Source organism: Oenanthe melanoleuca, chromosome 18 (assembly GCF_029582105.1).
Source record: "Oenanthe melanoleuca isolate GR-GAL-2019-014 chromosome 18, OMel1.0, whole genome shotgun sequence".
Classification (NCBI taxonomy): Eukaryota; Metazoa; Chordata; class Aves; order Passeriformes; family Muscicapidae; genus Oenanthe; species Oenanthe melanoleuca.
The window spans coordinates 9,094,698-9,120,505 of record NC_079351.1 but is presented as its reverse complement, the minus strand read 5'-3'; the positions used below and the strand labels follow the sequence as shown (position 1 = coordinate 9,120,505).

Below are 25,808 nucleotides of genomic sequence, written 5' to 3'. Positions count from 1 at the left end.
AAATAACTCTCTCCAGCTCTGCCTGCTGAATGCTGCTTTGCTCCAGGAGCAGTTGCAGTTGGAAACACCCAGACAAATCTTATCCAAGAGTTTATGAGGCATAGCTCAGAGGCACCCTGAAAGCTGCAGCATGCTACCTAGAGTGCTGCAGATTATTATTACTTTTTTAATCTTGGTATAGTTCTGGGTAAGGTTTTAATTGGGCATAGTATTTCAAAGCCAAGGAGCAGGATCTATGCAAAGCACTGGATGGTTTCTGTATTAATTGACCATCAAATCCTTCCCCTTTGCATCTGCATTTTATTATTAGAGAATGTAAAGCAGTTTATAGGGCTTTTAACCTCTTCAAGCAAACACTCCATGGAAGTTATGCTGCTGCAGGGACCATATTAGCTTTACAGACTTCATTTCTAATCCAAGGAGGGGGGAAAAGTGGAGAAGAGACAGAGCAAATGAATGATTTTTGATGGTATAAATTCAGCTGGTGTAAATCAGCACAACTCCATTAACTTTGCTAGAGTTCTGCTGATTTATGCCAGTTTAAAGATCAGACATTTGATCTGCAATGAGGTCCTCGTTCCCAGAAGACCAAAATGGTCTCAGACCAATCTTCACAGAGCATTTATCAGCCTTCACAACTGCACTGTTCCCTGCTGCATGGAAAGCCCTGATCAGAGCCAGGGAGCCATCTGGCAAGCTGGGTCCCAGGGCAGGCAGGAGGGCAGTCAGCTCCCAGCAGGACACTGCCATCACCTGTGAGACCAGCACCTGTGTGACAATCACCTGTGAGACCATCACCTGTGTGACCAGCACCTGTGTGACCATCACCTGTGTGACCATCACCTGTGTGACAATCACCTGTGTGACCAGCACCTGTGTGACCATCACCTGTGTGACAATAAACTGTGTGGCCATCACCTGTGAGACCATCACCTGTGAGACCATCACCTGTGTGACAATAAACTGTGTGGCCATCACCTGTGAGACCATCACCTGTGAGACCAGCACCTGTGTGACCATCACCTGTGAGACCAGCACCTGTGTGACAATCACCTGTGTGACAATCACCTGTGTGACAATCACCTGTGTGGCCATCACCTGTGAGACCTGCACCTGTGTGACCTGCACCTGTGAGACCATCACCTGTGTGACCATCACCTGTGTGACAATCACCTGTGTGGCCATCACCTGTGTGACCTGCACCTGTGTGGCCATCACCTGTGTGACCTGCACCTGTGTGACCAGCACCTGTGTGACAATCACCTGTGAGACCATCACCTGTGTGACCTGCACCTGTGAGACCATCACCTGTGTGGCCATCACCTGTGTGACCATCACCTGTGTGACCATCACCTGTGTGACAATCACCTGTGTGATCAGCACCTGTGTGACAATCACCTGTGAGACCATCACCTGTGAGACCTGCACCTGTGTGACCAGAACCTGTGAGACCTGCACCTGTGTGACCATCACCTGTGTGACAATCACCTGTGTGGCCATCACCTGTGTGACAATCACCTGTGAGACCATCACCTGTGTGACCTGCACCTGTGAGACCATCACCTGTGTGACAATCACCTGTGTGACAATCACCTGTGTGACAATCACCTGTGAGACCATCACCTGTGAGACCTGCACCTGTGTGACCAGAACCTGTGAGACCTGCACCTGTGTGACCATCACCTGTGTGACAATCACCTGTGTGACAATCACCTGTGTGACAATCACCTGTGAGACCATCACCTGTGAGACCTGCACCTGTGTGACCAGAACCTGTGTGACCATCACCTGTGTGACAATCACCTGTGTGATCAGCACCTGTGTGACAATCACCTGTGTGACCATCACCTGTGAGACCTGCACCTGTGTGACCAGCACCTGTGTGACCAGCACCTGTGAGACCATCACCTGTGTGACCATCACCTGTGAGACCATCACCTGTGTGACCATCACCTGTGTGACAATCACCTGTGTGATCAGCACCTGTGTGACAATCACCTGTGTGACCATCACCTGTGAGACCTGCACCTGTGTGACCATCACCTGTGAGACCATCACCTGTGTGACCAGCACCTGTGTGACCAGCACCTGTGTGGCCATCACCTGTGTGACCATCACCTGTGTGACCAGCACCTGCCACAGAGCTCCCAGAGCCAGAGCTGCCAGGAAATGCAGAGCTGTGGAGCCCCAGCTGAGCCCTGCAATCCCTCACTGCCCAGCTCTGCTTTCCTCAGGGAATTTCCTGGTTGAATTCCTCAGGGAATAAGAACCACTCCCAGGGCAGGAGAATCAGCATTTGGAGCCCAAGCTGCCATGGTTCCTGTGTGCAAGGGTGAAATCTGCCCTTACATAACCAGGCAAGACAAGCCACGTTTGATGTCCCTTTTGAGTTCTGTGCAGCAGGATAAGAGGGAAAATTCACCTCACTTCCCTTCTTCCCCTGTTTTCACACAGTGGCTCCTCCACCCCCCATCAGGTGGGATTCCTGATTTGCCAACCCCTGCCCTGTTTCTTTGTTCCATGGAAATCCCAAATGCCCCAGACAGAGCCCAGGACAGTGATTATGAGCAGGCAAACAATGGGATCAGGGCCAGCATAATTGTCTCGTTCCCAAGCACTTCACAACACTCCCAAGTATCTTGGATTTAGTTCCTTGGTAAGGTCCTGAACCTCTGACTCTCAGGCACTTTTCAGGTTTTATTGCTACAGAATAAGCCAGAAACCATTCAAAAGCTCTAAAAGGTCTTTTTAAATAGTCAGAATGGATTTACAGTGTTGGCTGCCTGGCAAATGCAACAGGCATTTCAAGTGGGAAGGAGCAGTCCTTTATTGCAGCTGCTCCTGGCATTTGGGGTGCCCTGGTCACCAACAATCCCCAGCTCAGGGCTCAGCACCCTGCAGGCTGGCCAAGGGGGACAGGCTGAGAAAAAGGGGCCTGCAGGAAAGGAACACCTGGATTCAGACTCAGCTGGAGAATTTCATGATGGTTTATCAGAAAATGATCGTTTTTCACTCAACGTGCCACAGAAATTCCTTGGTTTAAACACCTGCAAGTGAAACACGAGCTGGGCTCTGCCAGCAAACCTTCCCCAGGTTTTCCTGCCCAGACTGTCCCCACCTGGCCCTCTGAGTGCCACCTCAAGGCTCCAGGTCTGGGGGGCTTTTGGCAGCTGCTCTGGGTAGTGCTGGTGTCCTTGAGGGGCTCTGTGAGGACACAAGGCTGAGATGGACCTTAGACCAAGTGCAGCCCCTCCTCACCCAAGCCCATGGCTATTGACACCCCTCTCAGCCACTTCATGCCATCACCATCATTATTTAACCCAGCTGGTGCCAGAGGGGAGGAACAGCAGGTGACTTTTTGATGGTCTGGAAAGCCCAGAATAATCTGCTGATTATTGTGACACAGGACTGAGGGGTTCCTAATTTATGTTTGGGGTTAAAAACCCCAAATGATGAAGGGGGATCATACAGCAAAGGGTTCTCCAGATCCTCCTGCTCCCCTCAGCTCAGTTTGAAGCCCAGGGCACACCTTGCCTTCCCCTTGGTCCCACCTCCCTGCCCTCATCCACACCTCAGGGGCACCATTCCCAGCTCCAGGCAGGTCTTTTCCCTCCCCAGCCTGGGCTCTGAGCTCCTTCTGCACCATGGCAGCACAGCAAAGGGAGCTCCTGCCCCCCTTGGCCCCTTCCTCAGGCAGGTGTGGGGCAGGGGCTGAGCCACAGACCCTCCTCAGGAGCTGGCCCCCTCCCCTCCCAGGCTAAGGTGTTCCCTGGCTTGGTTTCTGGTGTTCTGGGGCCATCATCTCCCCATTCTGGGCACAAATACAGCCATAAAAATTGTATTTCTTCTTCACCAGCTGATAAATCTCCTAAATTTAGGAAAAATGTATAAATATCAGAGCCAAGTGCCCTGTCTTCCCTTCACAGCTTCTGGAAAATGCAGTTTCCTCAGGGCTGGAGAAAGGCAATTAGCAAAGAAGAAGGTAGTCAGGAAAATGCTTTAAAAAGACTAGCCAGAATAATTTAAAGGTATTATTATTAATGATGGCTATTACAGTACTAGGGAGCTCAGTGATTTTTCAGACAGGACTGAAAAGGGAATAGGAACAAAACAAAGTAAACTCTACAAGACTGCAGGAGACACATAATGAGCTCTGGAAACCAAACAAGATAAGTCTCAGGAGAATCAAGGCAAATCCTCTGCTTCAGGACACCAGCCTGGGCTCCCAGGAGTTCAAGGCTGGGAAAGAACTGAGGTTACCTCCCTCTGACCAGGGCAGAGAATACTAAAGCTGAGCTTTCCAAAGGCCTTTTGGGAATTCAGCTCACAGTCACTGCAGTTTAGAGAGCCAGGGAATTCCCCTGAGGCTGTGCAGAAGTCTCTGCTCTGTGCTGAATCCCCCTCCCAGGAGCCAGCAGAGCCAGTGTCACCACCCATCCCACCCTGGAGCACTTGCACCTCTCCACACAGCACCAGACTGTCAGCCTGGGACATTTCCCGAGGCTTGGCCAGAGAACACTGAGCCCAGAGTGCCAAATTCTCAGGAAACACCCACTGCCTCACTGGGAATTACTTGAACCAACTTCCCTCTCATTGTCTGAGCCAGGGCTGCTCTTTCTGACACATCCCACTACAGTTTTATCTAAGGTAAGATAACAGGAGGGTTCCACACACGAGCTGGGCTGCACCTGACTGAGTACTGGGCCCTGGGGATGGCAGGATGGCTGAGCTGGGCCATGGAAAACACCATTCAGCCCAAGGACAGAGCATGCCACTGTGGTCTTTATGAGGGCTAATATCTACAGCAGGGGTGGCTTGGGAATCTGCCAGCCTCCAAAAGCCATTCACCCTGCCTGAGGTTAAACCTTGTGTCCTGGCTGTCCCAGCCAGAGCAGGCAGCAAGGATCAGCCACAAGCAGGGTTACATCCCCTCCCTGCCAGGGCTGCAGGACCCTGGGCTCATGTGAGAGCCCCCAGCTGGAGAAATGGGGGTTTGGATTATGAGCTCCCCCAGAACAGCCACAATGAGGGTCTCCAGGACACAGACTCACTGCATCAGCCAGCTCTGAGCACAGAACCAGCCACCTGCTTCAGGAGGCTTCACTAAATCTGCAGCCTGTGCTTATCTCACCTGAGTGGTTTTGAGAAAGATCTCATTAGTCTCAGTGGTGTATGCTTTTATAGGCTGAAATCCAACTCCCAAAAGTCCAGGAATTTCTTAGATTTTAAGGTTTCTGGTCTGTCAAGCGATTGTTTTGTCTCTGATACAGAATTTTAGTTTGACAACAGTACATCTGTAGTTCTCACATGTTCCCACAGCATTTAGTGTACTCCCAAACAACTTGTTCTTATTTACAGCTGTCCAGAATATGCTTTGCTAGTGAGACCTTTGATCTGCCTTCAGAACCCATGAGATATTGTGCAGTAGCTTTCAAGCCTGGGACTTGTTTTTCAGAAAAGGTAGCATTAAGTTACCAAAAAAAAAAGAGATCAATTTAAGTCAAAAGTTTTGCAGTTTTGCTGTGGTAGGAGAAAATCTCAGGATATCAAAGAGTCAAGGGAGGAATATGGCACTCAGCTGAGGCAATGCACAAGCAGTCAGACACAAAAGCCTTTCTACAGCTCTGACAAACATCCTCAAGCCCCTGTAGAGCTTAGTTTAAACCAAAGGGCAGAAAAAGGAGACAAAACATGGAATTAAGATATTTCCCCTCTGCCACATTAACTTCAGTAATGTGGTGGCATACAGTGGCATAAGAAATCTTAAAGTTCATAAGAAAAACTAAACTAGAAAGATATATAGCATGGGGCTTTTCAATTATATATCAGAAATGGGCATTTTAGATATTTTAGACCTTTCAAACCACAGCAAGGTGTTCAAGGCTCTATCCACACCCACCACAGGCAGTGAGAGCTGCCAGGCAGCAGCAGCAGGAGCCCAGAGCAGCTCTCAGGGATGCTGGCCCCACAGTGCTGGGCTCAGCTCTGACCACAGGTATTTATAACTGAAGACAGAGAGTGGTCGATTTACCAGGAGCAGAGGCAAATGGCAACGTGGGACTGCTCAAAGACAAACATCTGCAGCACCTTTAGCAGCAGCAATCCCCCTGCAGGACCCTGAATTCAGGATAGATTTGGGTTGGAAGGGACCCTAAAAATCGATTTGTTCCAAAACCCTTGCCATGAGCAGGACACCTTGCTTTACACTGGGTCCTTCCAGCCCCATCCAGCCCAGCCTTGACCTGAGATGAGTTACCTCTTTTCAGCTGGCTGCAGTATCTGAATCCTGAATTACCTCTCAATCCTATTTTGTGCCAACTCCCTGCTTGGAATTCCCCTTTGTAAATCCCCTAAAACTCCATTAGTCCGTGTGACCCAGTTTCCCCACTCTACTCCCTCATTAGATAATGCCTTTGTGAACCCTTCCCTTTACCCCTCCCCAGAATTTCTCCAATTTGCTAATAATTTGTACCCTCCCCTTGAACCTCCCCCATATTTAAGTTTTGCACCTTTCCATTTTTGTCTTTTGCCCCCTGAATTCCCCAGAGTAATAAATCCTTTTTATCCTGTGGAAAAGACCTCCCCCTCCTCCTTGGCTCCTTGGAACACAATCTGACAGCCAAAAAATCCGTGGAGCCGCAGCTTGAGCCACATCTAAACCTGTTCCTGGGGTGGAACCCACTCTAGGCACAGGGCTGTAAGGGCAGAGTGAGCTCTGGCCATGGCATCAGGGGGCTGGAGAAGGCTCCCCATGCCAGGGAAACACTGAAAGGACGCTTGAGGAGGTGGGGATGGCACTGGGATTTAAAGCTTTGCTCAGGTGAAACCAAGGCAGAAGGTGCTGAGGGAGCAGTGCCTGCTCCTCCCTGTGCAGCTACAGGAACAATCAGCTGCTGTGCCTCAGCACTGTGCAACATTTCCAAGCAGGGTGGCACACAGGGCTGCAAAGAGCTCAGATTAGAGATTTCAGAGTCAGGATGAATCAGTTGGGTGTTTGGGTAGAGTGATGTGAATCCTCACCTCCTGTTCAGCACTGGCCCCTTGAAGTCCACAGGGAAGTCATCACACTCTGCAGAATCCTGGTGCAGCCCTGGGAAGAGCTTTCCTTACATGCTGGTGGGAAGGACACCAACCTCACATTTCTCAGCCAAAAGCTGTCTTCTCCACAGAGCACCACAGCTTGGGAAGCAGCACAGAGCAGCCAGTGAGGCTCAGGACATCCCTGCAGCCTCTCCAGTCCTGCTGAGCTCTCAGAGAGCAGCATCCACACTCAGGGGCACTCAGGGCAGGGAGCAGAGATGCCTGAGCCACTGGAGCCTCTGGAGACCTGAGCTGAGACTCTGGGAAAAATTAAGCTTCTTCAATTGCAAGTAAACAACTTTCCTCTTCAATTATTGGCTTTTTTTTCTACAAAAGGTTAAAATCCCATACCTCTGCTACTTGTCCTGTCAGCTAGAAGTGTTGGCTTGCTGGGTTGTATGGCAGCAGGCAGAGTGTTCACATCTGAAGGCCCCAAGTTCATTTCCAGTTAATGATCCATAAGAGGGACTGCAGCATTCCTCCTACAAAGATTGCCTGGGAGCTCCTGACAGACTGCTTCGTTTGGGGCAGAAAAAAAAAGCCCTGAAATATTTCTGTGACTTATAAATCAGATGAAGTCAGCAATGTTTTATAAGGAGCAGTAATGTTTGGCACACACCAGTACCAAAAGCTGGTCAGTAAAAACTCCTTCAGAGTAAAAAAAAAAAATAAAAATAGACAGTGACTTCAGTACAAACGAAATGCAGGACTTGTTCAAATTCATATATAATAAAGCAATTATTGTTTATTATTGAAGAACCAATTGATTATTAAAAACACATTTATTGAGGCTGGACCACAAGGTAACAGATATGCACCCCTGGCATAGCTGGGAAACCTCAGTAAACAGTGATTATTAGAACCAGATTCATGAGGCCCAACGACACGGTCAGATGTGTATCAGTTACAGAGCCCTTAAAACCCAATCAGTCTGTTCTTAAACCGTTTTTACTGAGGGTTTCCAGCTCAGCAGTAGGGCTCCATGTCTTCATCTAGGGCTGCTAAGCCACAGCTTATTGCTAGTTTGATATGTAATTAAGGGAGTGTTTGCAGGATAAGACTGTACTGAGCAAGGGGAACCAGCATAAAACACATTTTCCTGCTTCTAAAAATGCAGAGCAGGGCAGAGTTGCTGCTTGACTGCACTCTCTTTCAGTGGAGTGTGCAGACTATGGCAATCTGAGGGTATGACCCATCCCAGAACGTGTCCTCCTTCCCTCCACCACTGCTCACACCTCTGCTAGGCTTGCCCAGCTCACACTCACATCTCACATCTCACTCAACCCACACTCATCACCCTCCCTTCACTGAATCTCCCTGAGCACTGTTGGTAACTCAGGTTAAATGGTAAATCCAAGCTGCAGTGGCATTGAAGCTGGGCTGAGCCTGAGCACTGGCAGGGAGAGCTGGGCATGGCCAGGCCATGAGTGGCCATCAGGAGGTATCAGTGTGCAGGCTGGGCTAATCCACACAGAGCAAGTTCCATCTTCTGGTCCCTTCAGGAATGCTTGAGCATTTGCCCAGGAAACCCATCCTTCCATCCATCCTTCCATCCATCATCCATCTATCCATCCATCCATCCATCCATCCATCCATCCATCATCCATCCATCCATCCATCCATCCACCCATCCATCCATCATCCATCCATCCATCATCCATCCATCATCCATCCATCCATCATCCATCCATCATCCATCCATCCATCCACCATCCATCCATCCATCCATCCATCCATCATCCATCCATCCATCCATCATCCATCATCCATCCATCATCCATCATCCATCCATCCATCATCCATCCATCCACCCATCCATCCACCATCCATCCATCCATCCATCCATCATCCATCCATCCATCCATCCATCCATCCATCATCCATCATCCATCCATCATCCATCCATCCATTATCCATCCATCATCCATCCATCCATCCATCATCCATCCATCATCCATCCATCATCCATCCATCCATCCATCCATCCATCCATCCATCCATCATCCATCATCCATCCATCATCCATCCATCCATCCATCCATCATCCATCCATCATCCATCCATCATCCATCCATCCATCCATCCATCCATCCATCCATCCATCCATCCATCATCCATCCATCCATCCATCATCCATCATCCATCCATCATCCATCATCCATCCATCCATCATCCATCCATCCACCCATCCATCCACCATCCATCCATCCATCCATCCATCATCCATCCATCCATCCATCCATCCATCCATCATCCATCATCCATCCATCATCCATCCATCCATTATCCATCCATCATCCATCCATCATCCATCCATCATCCATCCATCCATCCATCCATCCATCCATCCATCCATCCATCATCCATCATCCATCCATCATCCATCCATCCATCATCCATCCATCCATCCATCCATCCATCCATCCATCCATCCATCCATCCATCCATCCATCCCTGCACCTGCTGCTCCATCTCACACTTGCCTCCAGCACAGCCCCTGGAGCCTCCCCAGTGCTGACTGAGCCTTTCACACATTTTGGGATGAACACAGGAGGCCAAATCCCCAGAGACACATCCAGCCAAACAAAGAGCCAGTGTGCAAACCACAGACTGAGTGATTGCAGAGATTTTGCCCAGATCATGCAGAACAGCTGGATAAAGCTCAGGGCAGGAGAGGTCTGCTCCTTTTCCTTTGCCATGTCTCAGACCTCCCAGCCTGCTCAATGAAGGAGAGAAAGGAGCCCAGATTACTGGAGAACTCCCCCTGCTCCAGTCTGCTCTGTTCAAATTTATATATTCCACTACAGGTGACATCATGATTGCTGGAGTCAGACAGGTGATGCTGTAAAATGCATGGAACCATAAAAATTTCAACAGCAGCAAGCTCCATTGACACTACATCTGACAGCACTTAGCTGGGCCAGCTAACACAAATATTATAAAAGCACTCAGGAAAGAAATCCAACCTGCCTGACCTCAGTTTTGGACTAATAAAGAGTAGAGCATGACCAGATTTCACCCAGGTATAATAAGCAGAGATCTTTAAAAGAAACCAAAGCAGGGTGTTGTTCCTGTAAAGGACTAAGGCAAGAGATGAGTTAAGTGGGAAAAGTCATTGCTGGGCATGCAGGGCTCTGCTCCAGTCCAGCTCCCTGCCAGGTCTGTCTCAGGAGCTGCACAGCTATCACTGGAAAAGGATGTTCACAGCCCTACACAGCCAGGCCAGGGTGGGTAATTGCCCAAATCATGTCACTGATGCTCATTTCTGCCCTCCCCACAGGGAAAGAGTGAGTAATCTTGTCTCTGAAAGTTGGGCACTAAGTGAATCCCAAAGAACCATTGACCTTTCTTTCATCACTCTCAGCACTAAATTTTAAAAGTCTGAGGATCTGCTTTTTATTTCTCTCTGCTATGAGATTCCCCTGGTCTCCCTGGAGGAGGAGAGCACCCCTCAGGTCTGTGGAAGGCTCTCTGAAGAAGGTGAAGGAGGATTCCCACATCTCCCAGAACCACTGAGGTGAGTCAGGCAGTGTGGGCTGGTGGCTCCAGCCAGGCAGGGATTTCCAAACCAGCCATGCTGAAATGGATCATCCATTTCTCCAGGGAGAACTGGTTTCTGTGAGCTCTTTTGGGGTTAGTCAGACAGACACAGAAGGGCAGAAGGAGCTTCTCACCTTCCCAATGGCCACCCCAAAACCTTTCTGAGCAGGACTGGGCACCCTTGGGAACCAGTGCTGGCTGTTCTCAGAGATCTTCTGAATAAACCAAGGCTCTAATTTCCATCCCATCCTTCACCCACACACCAGCCAGTGCCACCCCAATATAACTCACCCCAGGCACTGCCCCAGCACCCAGGGTCACCAAAACCAGCTCCCAGTACACCCAAAAACGTGAACCCAGCTGTCCTGCACCTGTGCCACAAAGCTCACCAGGAGTCTGGTGCAGTGAGACAGGCAAGCAACAGAAGTTGCTAAAATACATCCATAGCTCCACAAAAGTGCCTTTATTCAAATGATTGAGAGCTGCTCTTGGAGCTCACAGGGTGCTCAGGAAGATGGGGAGGGAATGGAGCAGAAGGAACCAGTTGGGCTGCCCAGCTCTGGAGCTGTGTTCCAGGCAAAAAACCATCATCATCATCATCATCATCATCATCATCAAATCACATTCTTACACATGCAGTTACAATAACCAGCAATGATGGTCATCATCTCAGCACAGCCTTTGATATTAAAAGCTTTTGATATAGACTTCTTTAAATGTCATTTGTTCAGCCAAAGAGAAAATGTTATGGTGAAATTCTCTGCAGTGTTTTTGATCACAGGGTTTTATCAAACACTTCAGTGGAAAGTGCATGATCATTTTCTCACAAAAATCCTCTTTTTTTTTTTTTTTTTTTACCATTACAGATCTCCTCTTTCTATTAAAATAACTAGTGAGAGATCCTGAAGATTTTTTTCAAACAATTTTTATTTACTGGAAAAATATGCGTAATGAAAAAATTAAAAAACTGGACTGAGTTACAGTCTTTTTTTTTTTTTTTTTTTTTTTTTTTTTTTTACATAAATGGCTCCCTGTTTTGCTGACAGGTTTATCAGGGTGAACATCAACTGATGGAAATGTTATGGCTACAGGCAGTGGTTGAAAGCACCTGGTTTGGAGCAACACAGGGCAGCAACTCAGTGAGGAACATCAGCCCTGGGGGCAGGACAAACAAAAGAAAACAGGTAGGACTTCACCTGTCCTGCTCCAGTTCTTCCAGGTCTCCAGTTCACAGCCAGATCCAAACCCCTCCAATCACACAAATGCCAGTAGACACCAAGAGCACTGAAGCTTGGTCTTTGCAGTCACCAGCCTGAAAAGCCAGAAAAATATTTAGACACCTCATTTCAAGTAAAATAAAGTGGATGTCCTGCTCCCAAGGAAAGCTTCCTCCTAATCCCTGCCTGGATCACATCCCATGCTTCTGCAAAACTGGGAAATGCTGATGGGCTTCCCAGAGCCCTGCTGCTCCCAGGCCAGGTGTGAGGGCTCAGCCACCCCAATGAACACAGAGCCTTCCTGGAAATGAGCTCTGCCAACCAGCTCAGGAGAGCAGCTCTGGGCTCAGCACCCCCATCCTGCTGCTGCCAGCCTCTGGATCATTTCCTGAGCCAGACTCCAGCCCAAAGGCAGCAGCAGCACCTGCCTGGATCCCTGAGGATGGTGCTGAGCTGTGTGAGAACCAGTGAATTCCCACCAAGCCAGGAGAGGGCACCCCATAAAATGTGGGGTTTGGTGCCCCAAACCCAGATTTTTGTCCCTGCCAAGCCATCCTTGCCACCCAGTGAGCCCTCAGTGGAGCAGCTGCTCAGCAGGGAGGGACAGCAGCAGGAGCAGGGGACCCCAGGCAGCTGTGACCAGCACTGCTCCCACCTGCAGCCCTCCAGAGGCACCACCTGGCTCCCAGCAGCTTCATTTGCAACCTTAAGGTCCCTTTAATGCATCCCCCCTCTCCTTTTTATGGAATAGGCAAAAGAGTCGTAGTAACTGATCATAAAATTTCAAACTCATTTACCTTTCAGGAGGCAACTCAGCACAGGCTGTTACAGGGCAATTTGGTACATCATAAAGTTTCCTATTAGAACAGAAAATAGGGCTGCTTGCTTGAGCTGCCAATTGGAAATAAAATAGTAGTGGGGTCATGATCATTAGCACTGCTTTTTCTATTAGGTTTGCATTCCACCAGGGTGAGGAGAGGAGAGGAGAGGAGAGGAGAGGAGAGGAGAGGAGAGGAGAGGAGAGGAGAGGAGAGGAGAGGAGAGGAGAGGAGAGGAGAGGAGAGGAGAGGAGAGGAGAGGAGAGGAGAGGAGAGGAGAGGAGAGGAGAGGAGAGGAGAGGAGAGGAGAGGAGAGGAGAGGAGAGGAGAGGAGAGGAGAGGAGAGGAGAGGAGAGGAGAGGAGAGGAGAGGAGAGGAGAGCCCCATGGGGTGATGGTGGGTCCAGAATGAGTCCCTGGACCACACTGGGGTGTCCAGTCTCCTGCAACAGCAGCTGCATGAGCAGCTCAGCAGAGTGGCAGCTCTTTTGTGATATTTGGGAACACAGAATATGTTTTCAAAAGCAGAAACAAAACTTACCTGAGGTGAAAACAGAGTGAGAGAAAACCTGTTGGTACTACAACCAGACACTGCTGTAAATAAAGACATCAAATCCAAATCTACTCTCTTTCAGTCTGAAGCTATTCCCTCTTGTCCAGTCACTGTGGCCTGTGCTCTTGAGATTGAATTCTCAATGTCATCCTGAGCTGCCCTGATGTTATCATCCCATCCACAGGGACACTAGTACAGGAGGAAGGCTGAAGCATTTTGTTTCAGGATAAAAGCTTCTTCCCCTCATCAGGAGTTTCCTTTTGCTGATGCTGATCCAGGTGAGAGGCTCAGCTCACCTCCACACACTGGCTCAGCAACAGATCCCCATTACAGAAATCAGAGACACCATGAAGGAAACTGGTCTGTGGAAATCAGAAGGCAGCAGAGTTTGGGGCACTCAGGCCACAAATAGCTGTGAAGCCCAGGTCACAAATCAATAGTAAGCAATAACAACATGATCTGTTTGTTAATATTCATCCCATGGCTCCCATAAAAGCACTCACACCCTCTCGAGAGCTCTGTCCTCTTGCATTACTCCCCACAATTTATTAAGACAAATTGTTGCTACACCACAGCTGGAAAATAACCAAAACCAGCAGTGCTGTCTCATCTCTGGGGGAGCACAGTCCCATCCCTGCTCACTGAGCTTTGATGGCTTTGTTACCTCCCCACTCTCCCCTTGGCTTTTGGCTGGTTTCCTCTCAGCTGCAGCCTCCAACTCCTCCTGTCCTGCTATTGCAACCATCCACCCCTTCCTGCCCCACTGCAGGGTCTCCTCCTTTGTGGGGAGTCCAGCCACAGCTGGGCAAGACCAAGGGCACAGGAAAGCTTCAGAACTGTGTGTAGGAAAACACTTCTGCCAGCAGAAGCAGCACCTGGACAAGGAGCCTGGCTACAGACACACCCATGGGTCTGTTCCAGCCTTGAAAACCACCAACAGACCCCACACACCTTTGGGTTACAGTGGAGAGATGGGGAGAGCACAGCTTCTGGAATTAATGTGATGCCTTCAGTTTAACTTTCCTATTTTCCAGATTCTGCACTGGTATGAAACTCTGGAGTGTCACAAGTTCTCCTCCCAGCTTAGGCACACAAAACAATCCTTTTCCAGCCCCACAACCAAGGACACCTGAAGCTGCAGCTTCAGCCCCAAAAAGTGCAAGCAGCAGCAATGGAGGAGAGAATGTGGGAGGATGGGAGTGCAGCAGCTGGAGCTGGGATTGGACAGTGAAGCCAAGATGGAAATGGAGCCAAAGTGATGCAAGTGTGAGAACTGGTGACTCGGATCCATCTTGGCTCCATCTTGGGTGGAGCCACGGCCGGGCTCTGGCACTGCCCAAGGTGAATCCTTTGGAGCCTTGGGATAAATCCCTGCTTGATTCCTGGGGCACTGCCCAGCCTCTGCTCCAGGAGCCTCTCCAGGCAGCACTGGAACTCGTGGAGCTGCTGCCTGGCTTGGCTTTCTCTGCCTTCACCTCCTAAAGGAGAGCAGCCCGAAGCTCCCTGCAGGGCAGGAGGTGTCTCCAGGGCTCTGCCAGCTGCTCCTGCAGGGACATCCCAAACCCTTGTCACTGCCCTGGCTGGGGAACAGCCAAGCTCACACCCAGTCACACACCCTGCCTTCCCAGCAAGGCACTGTGAAAATAAGGGATGTCTGTGGTGAGATTTTTGGTGATTTCTTGGCAGATTAACGTGAGGACCCACTGAAAGGATTCCTGCAGCCCTGCTCTGACATGGTGCTCCAGCTGGGATGTGTGGACATGCACCCATGGCACAAATCCACCTGGGGACAGCCCGAGGTCCCACTGTGTCTGGTGTCCCTGGACTCTGCACATCCCCTCAGGTGGTCACAGCAGTGTCACACTGGGCAGCACTGTGGGAAACTGTTCATCCTGTGGCCAAGGAGCTGAGCCAGCTCTTCCTCCTGCACTCACAGCTCTGCCAGCCCACAGGGGACTGTCCTGGCCTGGAGGAGAGGTTCAAAGCTTCTCTTTGAAATGGAGAATGTAAACTCCACCCCCACCTCCAAATTATTATAATTTTGAAAATAAAGGCCTCTCAGGCAAAGATAAGGGAATTAGGAATAACAGTTCTCTACTAGGAAAATTAAAATAGAAATGCAGTATTACAAAGAACAATCCCAGCCCTGCCAGAGTCAGAATCCAAGCTGACACCCGTCAGTCAGTCAGGGTGTTGGCACAGTCCCATTCAATGGTGGCTGCATCCTCCTGCAGGGGCAGATGTGGTTCAGCTGGAGCAGTGCTCCTGGAGAAGGTGCAGTTTCCTCTGAAGGTCCAGGGATGATGTGGAAAGGTCTGGCTTTCCTCTGGAATCCAGTGGAAAGAAGGTCCCTTGGTGTCCAAATCTCAGTTTTTATCTGGGTAGGAAAGGCTTGGCTCCTGCCCTGGCTGGAGCATCTCCCATGGGATGATGGAATTTTATCAGTCATGCCCTGGGACTCACTGGCCATGAACAGGAGATATCTCCTGGAGGGAGGATGGGCTGTGGGAAGATAAAGATGATTGCCCAGCTGGTTTAAAGCTGGCCCATGAGCAGATAATGTGTGCCAGGAGATCAGGGGCACTGCCCCACCCGGCTGCAGCAGATGGGACAGAATTCACATTGCTGGGCACATCCTGGATTGCAATCCAAGACAGGGACCCAGTCCAGCCAGAGCTGGGTGTGACACTCAGCTGTGCTGCCCTGCTCAGGGGGCACAGGAGGCAGCTCTGAGGGTGATGCTGGGGTCAGTAGTTGATCCCAGCAGGTGGGTGAGGGTTTTCCAGGGCTCTGTTGGGGATAGAAGTGAAAGTTTTATGGAGTGCTAGTGGGTGCTCCTGACAGCACTGAACACAACACAGATTTAGCACAGACTGCAGCAGTGTTATCCCTTCACCATCTGATTTCCGAGTTCCAAAGGCTTGGGGTGACAGATAAAACTTTGCTACACCATATTTTTAGGTTTATGTTCCATCAAGTAGCTCTTCACATTCTGAACATTCCCCTAAAAAAATTTGCTCCCACTAATTCACTGTCATGGATTTGATAGCCTGTAGCAGAGCTATCAGCCAACAGCAGGTAGTCCATGATGCAGCTTTAAGTCACAGTAATCTTTTATGACCAGGATTCATTCCTTAAACCTTTTGTTTTCCTTCTAGCTTGCTTTGATTTAGGCTTTTCTTATTAATTAAATGGCAAGTTTCAGTAGCCTAAGATTGAATTATAAGGCTTGTTTAGAGGAAGCAGAATGATCAGAGCAAAGGGTGGAAGCTATATATGTAATATATCCATATACTTAAGACATGGAACTTTGCTTCCAGACGTTTGGAACAAATTAAATAGAGGATCAAATTAACTAGTGATTGAATTAAGTGGAAAGCATCTCATTACCTAAAAGATGGAAACATGTGTCATTTTATAACAGCTAAAAATAAAGCAAGAATGGGTTGAAATGAAAAGCAGGAACCTGAAAATGTCAGCCAAATTTGGGGTCTGGCGAGCCCTCCAAATGGGAAGGTGGGGTTTGCTGCACAGTGCTGGGAAATGATGGGCTTGGAAACCAGATGTGGAAAGGAGCTGCTACACCTCACATTTCATGGGCAGAGAAAGGTGTGCAGGGGTGAAGGGGGCTGGTCCAGCTGAGGGGATGCCCAGGACACTCCTCACCCAGGCAGAGCCTTGGGTTGGCTCCTGCTGCTCCTCTGACATCCCAGAGGGACCCCTCGCCCTGCCAGGGCTCACTCTGCTGCTCACCACCCAGCTGCCCCATCACCCTGCACTCCAACTGCTCCACTACCAGGAACAAACCCAGGCTACAAATTTGTACAAATGGATCTCTCACCCTGCACTCCAACTGTTCGACAACCAGGAACAAACCCAGGCTACAAATGGATCTTTTTAACCCCAGATTAAGACTTCTTATTGCCACCCTCATTCACCACCCAGCTGCCCCATCACCCTGCACTCCAACTGTTCCACAACCAGGAACAAACCCAGGCTACAAATTTGTACAAATGGATTTCTCACCCTGCACTCCAACTGTTCCACAACCAGGAACAAACCCAGGGCTACAAATTTGTACAAATGGATCTCTTTAACCCCAGATTAAGACATCTTATTGCCACCCTCACTCAGCACCTGTATTGGAGGGCTGGCTCTGCTGTTTTCCAGACATTCAATTTCCTTTGAAATAGATGTGAAAAGCAGAGGGAGCATTCAGATCCAGGCTTTTGTTTCACCATTAGCACAGAGGGCGTTTCACATTCCTTCCCTCCTGTGACATTGATGTTCATCTTCCTTCCTGCTCATCTGGACCTTACAAATTCCAGCCACTTCTCTTCCTGACACCACATTTCACTCAGGGATGCATGGGATGGAAATTGCACTGAGCTGCCACAGAGTGCAGGAAATCTCAGTTTTTCATTCCACCAAACTCCAGCCCCAAACCCAGGATGAGGAATATGGCCTTAGTCCTTTCCTATCTAATGTAATATTTTTCCCTTTTGTTCCACTTATATATAAATATATATAATGTCCTGACAAACGCAAGTGGAGCTTTTCCAAGATAAATAACATTATCTTTGCAGAGCCCTACAGCACCCCATGGCAACTCATTATTTTTCAATTAAATTTACTGCTCATTGGCAGTTGCCCTGCTTTAATTTTCTTCCATTTGTTTACTGAAGACCAAAATGCATAACACAAAGCCCTATAAAAGTCAGGCTAAGTTAATTAAATGTGAAACTGGGAAATCCTAACTTTGCCTCCTGAGCAGTTTTATCATGAGATCTCCTTAAAAATGTCACTTTTTGCAGAAATTTATTTAGACATACATAACCACGATTAATTAAATGTGTGGTCCCTTCACAACTCACTCCAAAAGACACTTAGCTGTATTTTGTAACCACTGATTGGAGAAACAGGAGTTCACAGGATTCACAATGCCAGAGGAAGAAAAGATACTTCAGTCAGACCAATTTTTTTAGACTCCTTACATGTTTCTGAATTATTTTGGCTGGATGCAGGATCCCTGAGTACAGGTTTGGAAAAGATCCACCACATTATTTTCCTTCTAGAAAATTCCTTTCCAGGTCAAGAAGACCTGGTTTCTTTCCTTGATGGGCCCATGGATTTGATGGATTGCAAAGCAGTCAAGTATTTAGGTTTATATCAGCCATTTTCATACTAACAATAACACTCTGGTCAATGTCCACTGAAAACTGCTCTTCATGGGGATCAAAAAATGACAATAGATGTACAAAACTAAGGAAGACACAAACCTTGGCTGATGATGCTCCTACACCACATCTGAAATAATTTTTTCAGTAACTCTATTCAATATTTGCATTCTCCTCTCCAACTGAGCTAGGCAGACATGTAAATCCTGCTTTCTACCATGTAAATCCTACTTTCCATGTACTTATTTCTCTGCATGGGTGATGGAGACCTTGAAATCCTCCCAGACATGGATGTCTATGATGCAAATCATTGCCTCTGTCCAGGTGAAGTCTGTGCTCATGGTCTCAGGGTGGGGTGTCCATCACAAACCCACCAACCATGGAAACACACACCTTCATCCAACCCTGAGAGGGGAAGGTAAAATAGAGACCAACCACCACTTGAAAATGCCCATTTTCCACTGTTTGCAGCAACAGCCTGTAGAACTTCCAAAGACAAGTCATCAGATTTTAGGCTGAAATCTGGAGGCAACTTATTGAAGTCTTAGAGCAGAATTTAACATGTCAGAAACACTTCTAGTGCTAAAAGATTCCCAGCTTGGAGTTTGAAACTCCAGATTTATTTCTAAACCCACCAATCATTTGAAGGAGGAGAGGAAAAGAGCAATCTTTTCTGAGAGTCACAAATTAGAAACAACACAAATAATGAGCAAAGGGCCCTGAAGATGGATAAAAGTCTCCATTTAGGTACCCACAAGCCAGCTTGAAGAAAACAGAATCCAAGGCTTCAATATTCTGTTGAGACAAATTACTTCAGAAGGGAGATGTACAAACTGCACCTCTGAAGGTTTGGCCAAGGTTCCTGTAGCAGGAATGAGCAGCTCAGTGGGAAGAAGCTTTGTCCCAGCAGGACCAACACACAGAGACCTGGCCAGAGCCCATCCCATGCAGCAGAGCTTGATCCTTGTGCTTGATCCTTGCTGCTGCATTTGAGGCTATAGGAGAGCCCAGAAAAGGATAATGCAACACAGTTCCTGGTGCAATGGAGAAGCAAAAGAGAGAGCTTTATTTAAATAAACACCTATACATAGGGTAGTATGTGCAAAACAGAATAGAAAAGGTTCATTGGTCCAAGAAGGCAACACCTCTTTGAAAACATGCTTTCTGCAAAACATCACCAGACACGCACAGGGCTCTCACACACCCTGCAGGTGCATAATTATTGCTATAATTCCTTGTCCTTGTGCAGCCTGAGGAACCCAAGGCTGCTTTTTCCCTGGTTCCCAGCAGCATCCAACTGTTGCCTTGAGGAGCTGGAACAGAGATCACACAGAGTTAGGGGAAATAAATAGGTATTTATTGAAAGGCCTTCAAAGGCCTCACCCTGGCAGCAGCAGTGCCACAGCGTGGCCCCTGCCCTGCCCGAGGGGCTCCAAGGTGGATGCAAAGGAGGGCTTGGTCACTTGATTTTACATTTTTATAAACTTCAGTCCATTTACATACAGGAGTCAGCCATCCAATTAACAGTCTCAAATTGTAAGGTGTTATCCTCCTCTTCTCCTGGCTGGCCCGCCCTCCTCTTTTCACATTGTTTATACTTAGGGCCTAAAGTCTGAAGAAACTGTCCTTGAATCAATAGCTGGAACTGGACTGTTTTGTCTTCACCACCCTAAGCCCAGCAGAAAGCACACCCAAGCAGAACAGAAAACTCCAAACTTAAGGCATCACAACGACACTTGCCACTGGTCCCAGGAGGCAGAGCTGAGACTGCAGCAGCTCCAGCCAGGCACAAGTGAGCAGTGCTGAGTGAGCTTTGTACCCTGGGCAGGGCGACAGCAGCACCGTGTCAGCAGCTAATCAGTTCATAACAGGATTTCTTCCTCAAGCCAAAACCAGCCCAGATTTATAACTCTCCCATTCCACTCTGAACTTTCCGACACTCCTCCTGAAACATTTCATTATTGCTCAATTACTGTCATGTTCTCTTAAAGACCTGGAGGGGGAAGGTGGTCTCCATTTGGAGGCCAGATGCCATTTCCATTTCCTTGAAAAACTGCTCTGTGCAATAAATAACCCAGTCACCCTTCAGAAACAGGCTTTGAGGCTACCATAAGTTTTAAAAAAAAAGTGAAAACTGTGACATGTCCTATGTGTAATGGAAACTAACCAGAAACTAAGATGTTAAATTAGTGGCAGGGCACCTTTGTCTTGCAGCAGGGCCAGACTGTCTGACTGGCTTGGAGGCAAGAGCAGCAGAAACTCTCCCCAGCCTCAGCACTGATGCTGCCTCACTGAGGTACCTGTGCTGGGCTTGCCTGGAAAGGGTTTGGTGGTGTGGGGGCTACAGAAGTGGTTTGTTCATGTGAGGAGCTGCTGGCAGCTTCCCCCGTGTCTGACTGAGCCAGTCCCAGCTGCTGGCCAGGGCTGAGCCCATCAAAGACACTTCTGGGATAAGAGATTTAGGAAGGGACCAAAAATCCTGCAGAAGTGCAGAGGGAGAGGAATGAGAATGTGTGAGCAGAGCTCTGCAGGTGCCCAGGGCAGTGCAGAAGGAGCAGGAGCTGCTCCAGGCACTGGAGCTGAGATTCCCCTGGGGAAGAACCTGCTGAGGTCTGTGCTCCTTGCAAGTCCATGGGGAGCAGAGATCCACCTGCACGCCCTGGAGGAGCCCATGGCACAGCAGGTGAATGCCAGAGAGGGCTGTGTCCCTGTGGGAACCCCATGCTGGAGCAGGACTTGTGATCCTCTAGGGGACCCACATGGAGCAGCCTGTTCCTGAAGGGCTGACACAAAGGAAGGGACCCACATGGAGCAGCCTGTCCCAAAATCACAGCACCCCATGGGATGGACCCACATGGAGCAGCCTGTCCCAAAAACACAGCACCCCATGGAAAGAACCCACATGGAGCAGGTCCTGGGGAACTGCAGCACGCTGAAGGACTCACATTGGAGCAGTTCCTGCAGGAATGTCTCCCAGGGCTGGAGCAGTGGAAGACTGAGGAGCTCTCACCCCCAGGAGGGAGGAGTGGCAGACACAACATGTGATGGACTGACCACAGCCCCCATTCCCCATCCCCTGTGCTGCTGGAGCACGAGGGATGAGAATGAGAGAATTTGGGACTGAAGTTGTGTGGACACTGCTGAAGGCCTAGGCACAATTCAGCCAGGCCTTGTTCTCAAGTTCTAAGTCTTTTTCTCAGGCCATGAAACTTTCTCAGCCTCAGCTAGGATTTTTCCCAAGCTAGAGGCTCTTTGTCTACTGTAAACACAAGAGAAAGAATCATAACAGAGATAAACACCTGCAAGGTCCATGGGAAAGCCAGGGACAAGAGGTGTTTCCTTCTCTGACCAATGATTTTTCTGTATTTTGTTTTGCACTAACTGCCTTATTTAAGGCCTTGGCTTCCTTCAACAAATTGCTCTTTCCTGCACCAAGCAAGAGAGTGTCTTGTTGCTGTTTTTTCTCTCCACTCTGTAATCTTTCTTATAGCAACAAAGTAGAGCCCAGGAAAAAGGAGAGGTAGGGAAAGAACTTTTAGATTTGGATTTATTTCTCATTATCCTACTCTGATTTGATTGGCAACAAATTAAGTTAATTTCCTCTATGTCACCTGTGCTGCCCCTGAGGGATCTCCTCCTGTCCTCACCCTGATTCAGAATTTGTTGCATCCTCTCTCCCCTGCCCAGCTGCGGATGGAGCAGCTTTGGTGGGCACCTGATGCTCCTCAGGTCCCTCCAGGAACCTGGAGTGCACGTGTTCCATCCCAGCCCAGACTCAGGGCTCTCCTGAGACATCCCCAAACTGCCCTACAGCCCCAATCCACAGCAGAGTGGGCACACACAGGTGGTGGGCTGGCCCAGGGCGGGGGGATGCACCTCAAGGGAGGCAACAAGGACCTGAGCCCACTGCCCAGGACACAACCATCACCTCTGCACAGGCAGGGGCTCAGCACCCACCTCAGATGAGTTTGGAAAACAAAGCAAGTATTGTCCATACTGGAAAGCAGGTTTGACCTCTTGTTCCTAAGGTCTGTGCAGGCTGGACTTCAGACACCCCAGCCGGCACGGGAGGTCTTAAACTCTGCATCTAAGCAGGAAATCAGAGGCCCTGCTGTGCTCAAGCCCCAGCCTGAGCTGGGTGTCAGTCTCAGGGTTTGGGATCACCTGGCAGCTCCCATGCACTCCCCAGGCAGACACTCCCACAGCACATTACCATCCAAAACGTCTCCTCTGCTTTGATACTGGTGACAAGTATCTGTTTGTACATATGGAAACCACATTATATATTCCAGATGGAAATTCATACTCGATTTCAGAGAAGGAAACGAGCTATTTCATACGAGATGCATAATTTGGTGTGTGAATACAAAGTACGTGACTGCCTCACATGTTATGTTGTGAGCTCATCATAAAATAAAAAAAAAAATAGAATGGAAAAGGTGCCATCTGTCTCTAAATCCTATGATCCAACTGTTCTCAGTAACTGCAGCTCTGCCAGTCCCTGGTACAAACAGCAAGGAGAGGTTTCTGTGCTGGGAAGTCAGTGAAAACCAGGAGCAAATATAAAGCTGAAGTTACATCCAGGGCAGTGAGGAAACATCTTGGAGGGAATAGAGACCTTGTGACACCTCTTGAGCTGACTGAAGCCATTCCCTGACTCTTCAAATTGTTCTTGACCTGCCTTTTTATCCAGGCTCCCCTGTAATTATCTCCTTAACATCATTTCCCTGTAGTTCCCTGAAGAGCCTTAATGGGATCACTGGGGAAGATCCAGCTGCACTTTAGAAAGCATGGGGGCAAAAAGATGATGGGAACATTGCCACTCACATTGGTAAGGCTGCAGGTTCAGACTGGGGCTTGCTGGCCTCAGCAGCAGCTCTGCCACACAAACTCCCTGGATCTGACCTAGTCTGACATGCTTTGCCTCTTCTGTCTGGTCTCACTTATCAGCACCAGGTTCCTGAGCCTGACCTTAAAGCTCTGCTCCAGCATCACCAAAGAAACTCCTCCCTGGCATCCAACAGTTTAAGGAGAATTATTCCATAGGAAAACAGAAATATCTGCCTGTTCCTCTCAGTGAGTTACTGCAACTCCTTCAGCTTGTTTGCCTCAAAAAATGAAACAGGTTTGAAACAGCAGCACGAGGTGTTAGCAGCTTCTGATAGGACATTTTTATGCAAAAGGAAAAGAAGCCCCAACTCTGAGCCAGCAGCTGCCAGAGCAGTGAGGCCACTGAAACCAGGCCATGCCATTCCCCTCTCTCTCCACTGCTGAGGGCAATGGTGCTCTGTCTTAGATGCCACAGCTGAGTCCCCAGGTTTAATGGGATGAATCTTTGCCATCCTACAGGTTTAACCCACTTACAGGATTATATAAAATTGCCTGGATTAAGATAATTTTGTGTCTTGGATCCACTTCACTAAGCAATGCAGATCACTGCAGCTGAATCTCTTGTCCTGGGAGATTTATCCAACCTGGATTTTACCAGCACAGCCCTTCTACCATCCTTTTGGGGGTTCCAAATTGACAGCTCCTCCAGGGCTTGAGTCAGACTCTACTGCAGTCAATTAAAGGCTTTGGCACATTTCAACAGGGTTTAGATCTGCTCCTTAGGACTCTAGTAGTTACAAACCATGACCACATTTTAATCAAGGGACCATGCATTAATGATTTATGAGTTACCCTGTCTGGGCCAACCAGACCTCATGGACATCTTCCTGACAGGATCTTCCATCACACCAGTGACTGACACCCATGAATTTTGCCATCTCTGTTGAGAGAAAAGAAAATTAGTAAAGGAGTGAATTTACACTTCTCACAGTTTCCAGAAATTTCCCCAAGTTCTTTTACCTCATGTTTCCCATGCCTTCTCTGGTGGAAATCGTCCTGCACTGGGATGTGTCTGCTGACAGCAAAAATGATGTTAGAAAATACCCAAATTGAGTAGCCTGGAGAGGAAGGGGAAGGTGGGAGAGGTGCAGGACTGGCTCAGCATGTCACACAGCTTTGGGAAACTGGTCAGCTCTGGCTGTCAGTTTTAGCTGAGATTCTGAGATCCACAAAGGACAGCTGCTGCTTTTCTGTGTCCTCTGAGCCTCACCAATGGCCATGAGGGCTCAGGTAGAGCCATTCAATACAGAGTCACAGAATCACAGAATCACAGAATGAACTGGGTTGGAACAAATCTTTGAGATCATCAAGTCCAAACTGTGACCTAACACCTCCTCATCAACTAAACCACAGCCCTGAGTGTCACATCCAGGCTTTTTTAAACACCTCCAGGGATGGTGACTCCAGCACCTCTCTGGGTGGACAATTCCAGTGCCCAATCACTCTTTCAGTGAGGAATTTTTTCCTAAAAAAATACCAACAGAGTGAAAGCAGCATTTGCTCAGATGGGCTTTACCTCTGGCTCTGTCACCTTTTCTCTTGACTTGGTTGTAAATCCCCCCTGGATCCTTTATAGTACAAGAGGCAGGGAAAGGGAAGAATTGGCTGGCTTAAAACAAAGCAGCTCATTCAAAAGCAGTTGTTTGCCTTGGGCAGCAAACACTGACTTTTACAAACAGCAGACATGTCCTGGGGATTTGGGGTGACTGCTGCAACATTTTCAGGCTGGATAGTGAGCAGCTAGGTAACCACTGACACTGCCCTGATGCAGAGCTGGAGGTTCCTTTCCCCTTCCCTGGGGAGCATAAGGCATGATCCTGCTAGAGAAAAAAATGATTAATCATAGCAGGGGAACCTCATTAAGATTTATTACAAGCCCTTGTGATAGCTCAGGAAAACTGCTTCCAGGAGTCATCCAATAAAGCAGAATTAACAAGACAGCCCCTCAGATGGAACTGTGCTATCCAAAATCCCTCCACACTGACCTGCAGCCCAGAAGTGCAGCCCCAGCAGCTGCCCAGCATCAGCAGAGCTCTGAGCTTTCAGCAAGAGCCAGGCACAGGGCCCAGCTATAAAGCTATGAACAAAGAGAAGAGGGGCAAACGCATTTTGGCACAGCTATTGGATTGTGGTTTATGCCCCTTTCCACCTTGCCTTTAGCAGTAGAACACCACACAAGGCACAGAAATGGCTTTTGGTCTGGTGTGTGCAGCTCTGCTCCTCCATCCCTGCACACAGTCCTGCCATGGACTACCCCAAGCTTGCTCCCTCCAGGAAACACCTCGTGCCAGCCCTGGATGCACTGGTGGCCCCTGCATGGCCCTGCAGGCTGCCCACACAGCTCAGGTCTCTGCACAGCCTGGAGCAGACTGCAACACAAACCACAGCACCAGATCCCTGCACAGCATCTCTGCTCTGAGATCCAGAGCAGGCTCCAGCTCCAGCTGGAGGCAAGAGAAGGTGACACCCAGCACAGACCCCACAACCATCATTTTGCCAGTTCTCAGAGTCAGACTTTTCCCTGTTTGCTTTCT

The 25,808-nt window shown here is 48.7% G+C and overlaps 1 protein-coding gene across 1 annotated transcript; it reads left to right on the top strand.

Moving 5' to 3' along the window:
* Positions 1-565: 565 nt before the first annotated feature.
* Positions 566-2,714, top strand: LOC130260685 (keratin-associated protein 10-4-like). The gene is made up of 2 exons (XM_056506303.1): positions 566-2,120; positions 2,695-2,714. Exons 1-2 carry the CDS (start codon positions 566-568, stop codon positions 2,712-2,714), a joined length of 1,575 nt encoding a protein of 524 aa, XP_056362278.1.
* The last annotated feature ends 23,094 nt before the right edge of the window (positions 2,715-25,808 follow it).

Excerpts from the sequence above, each read along its gene's own strand:
- LOC130260685 (XM_056506303.1), top strand. The coding sequence starts at position 566 with ATGAGGTCCTCGTTCCCAGAAGACCAAAATGGTCTCAGACCAATCTTC. Across the intron at positions 2,121-2,694 it reads CACCTGTGTGACCATCACCT|GTTTTATTGCTACAGAATAA; the intron begins GTGTGACCAGCA and ends GGCACTTTTCAG.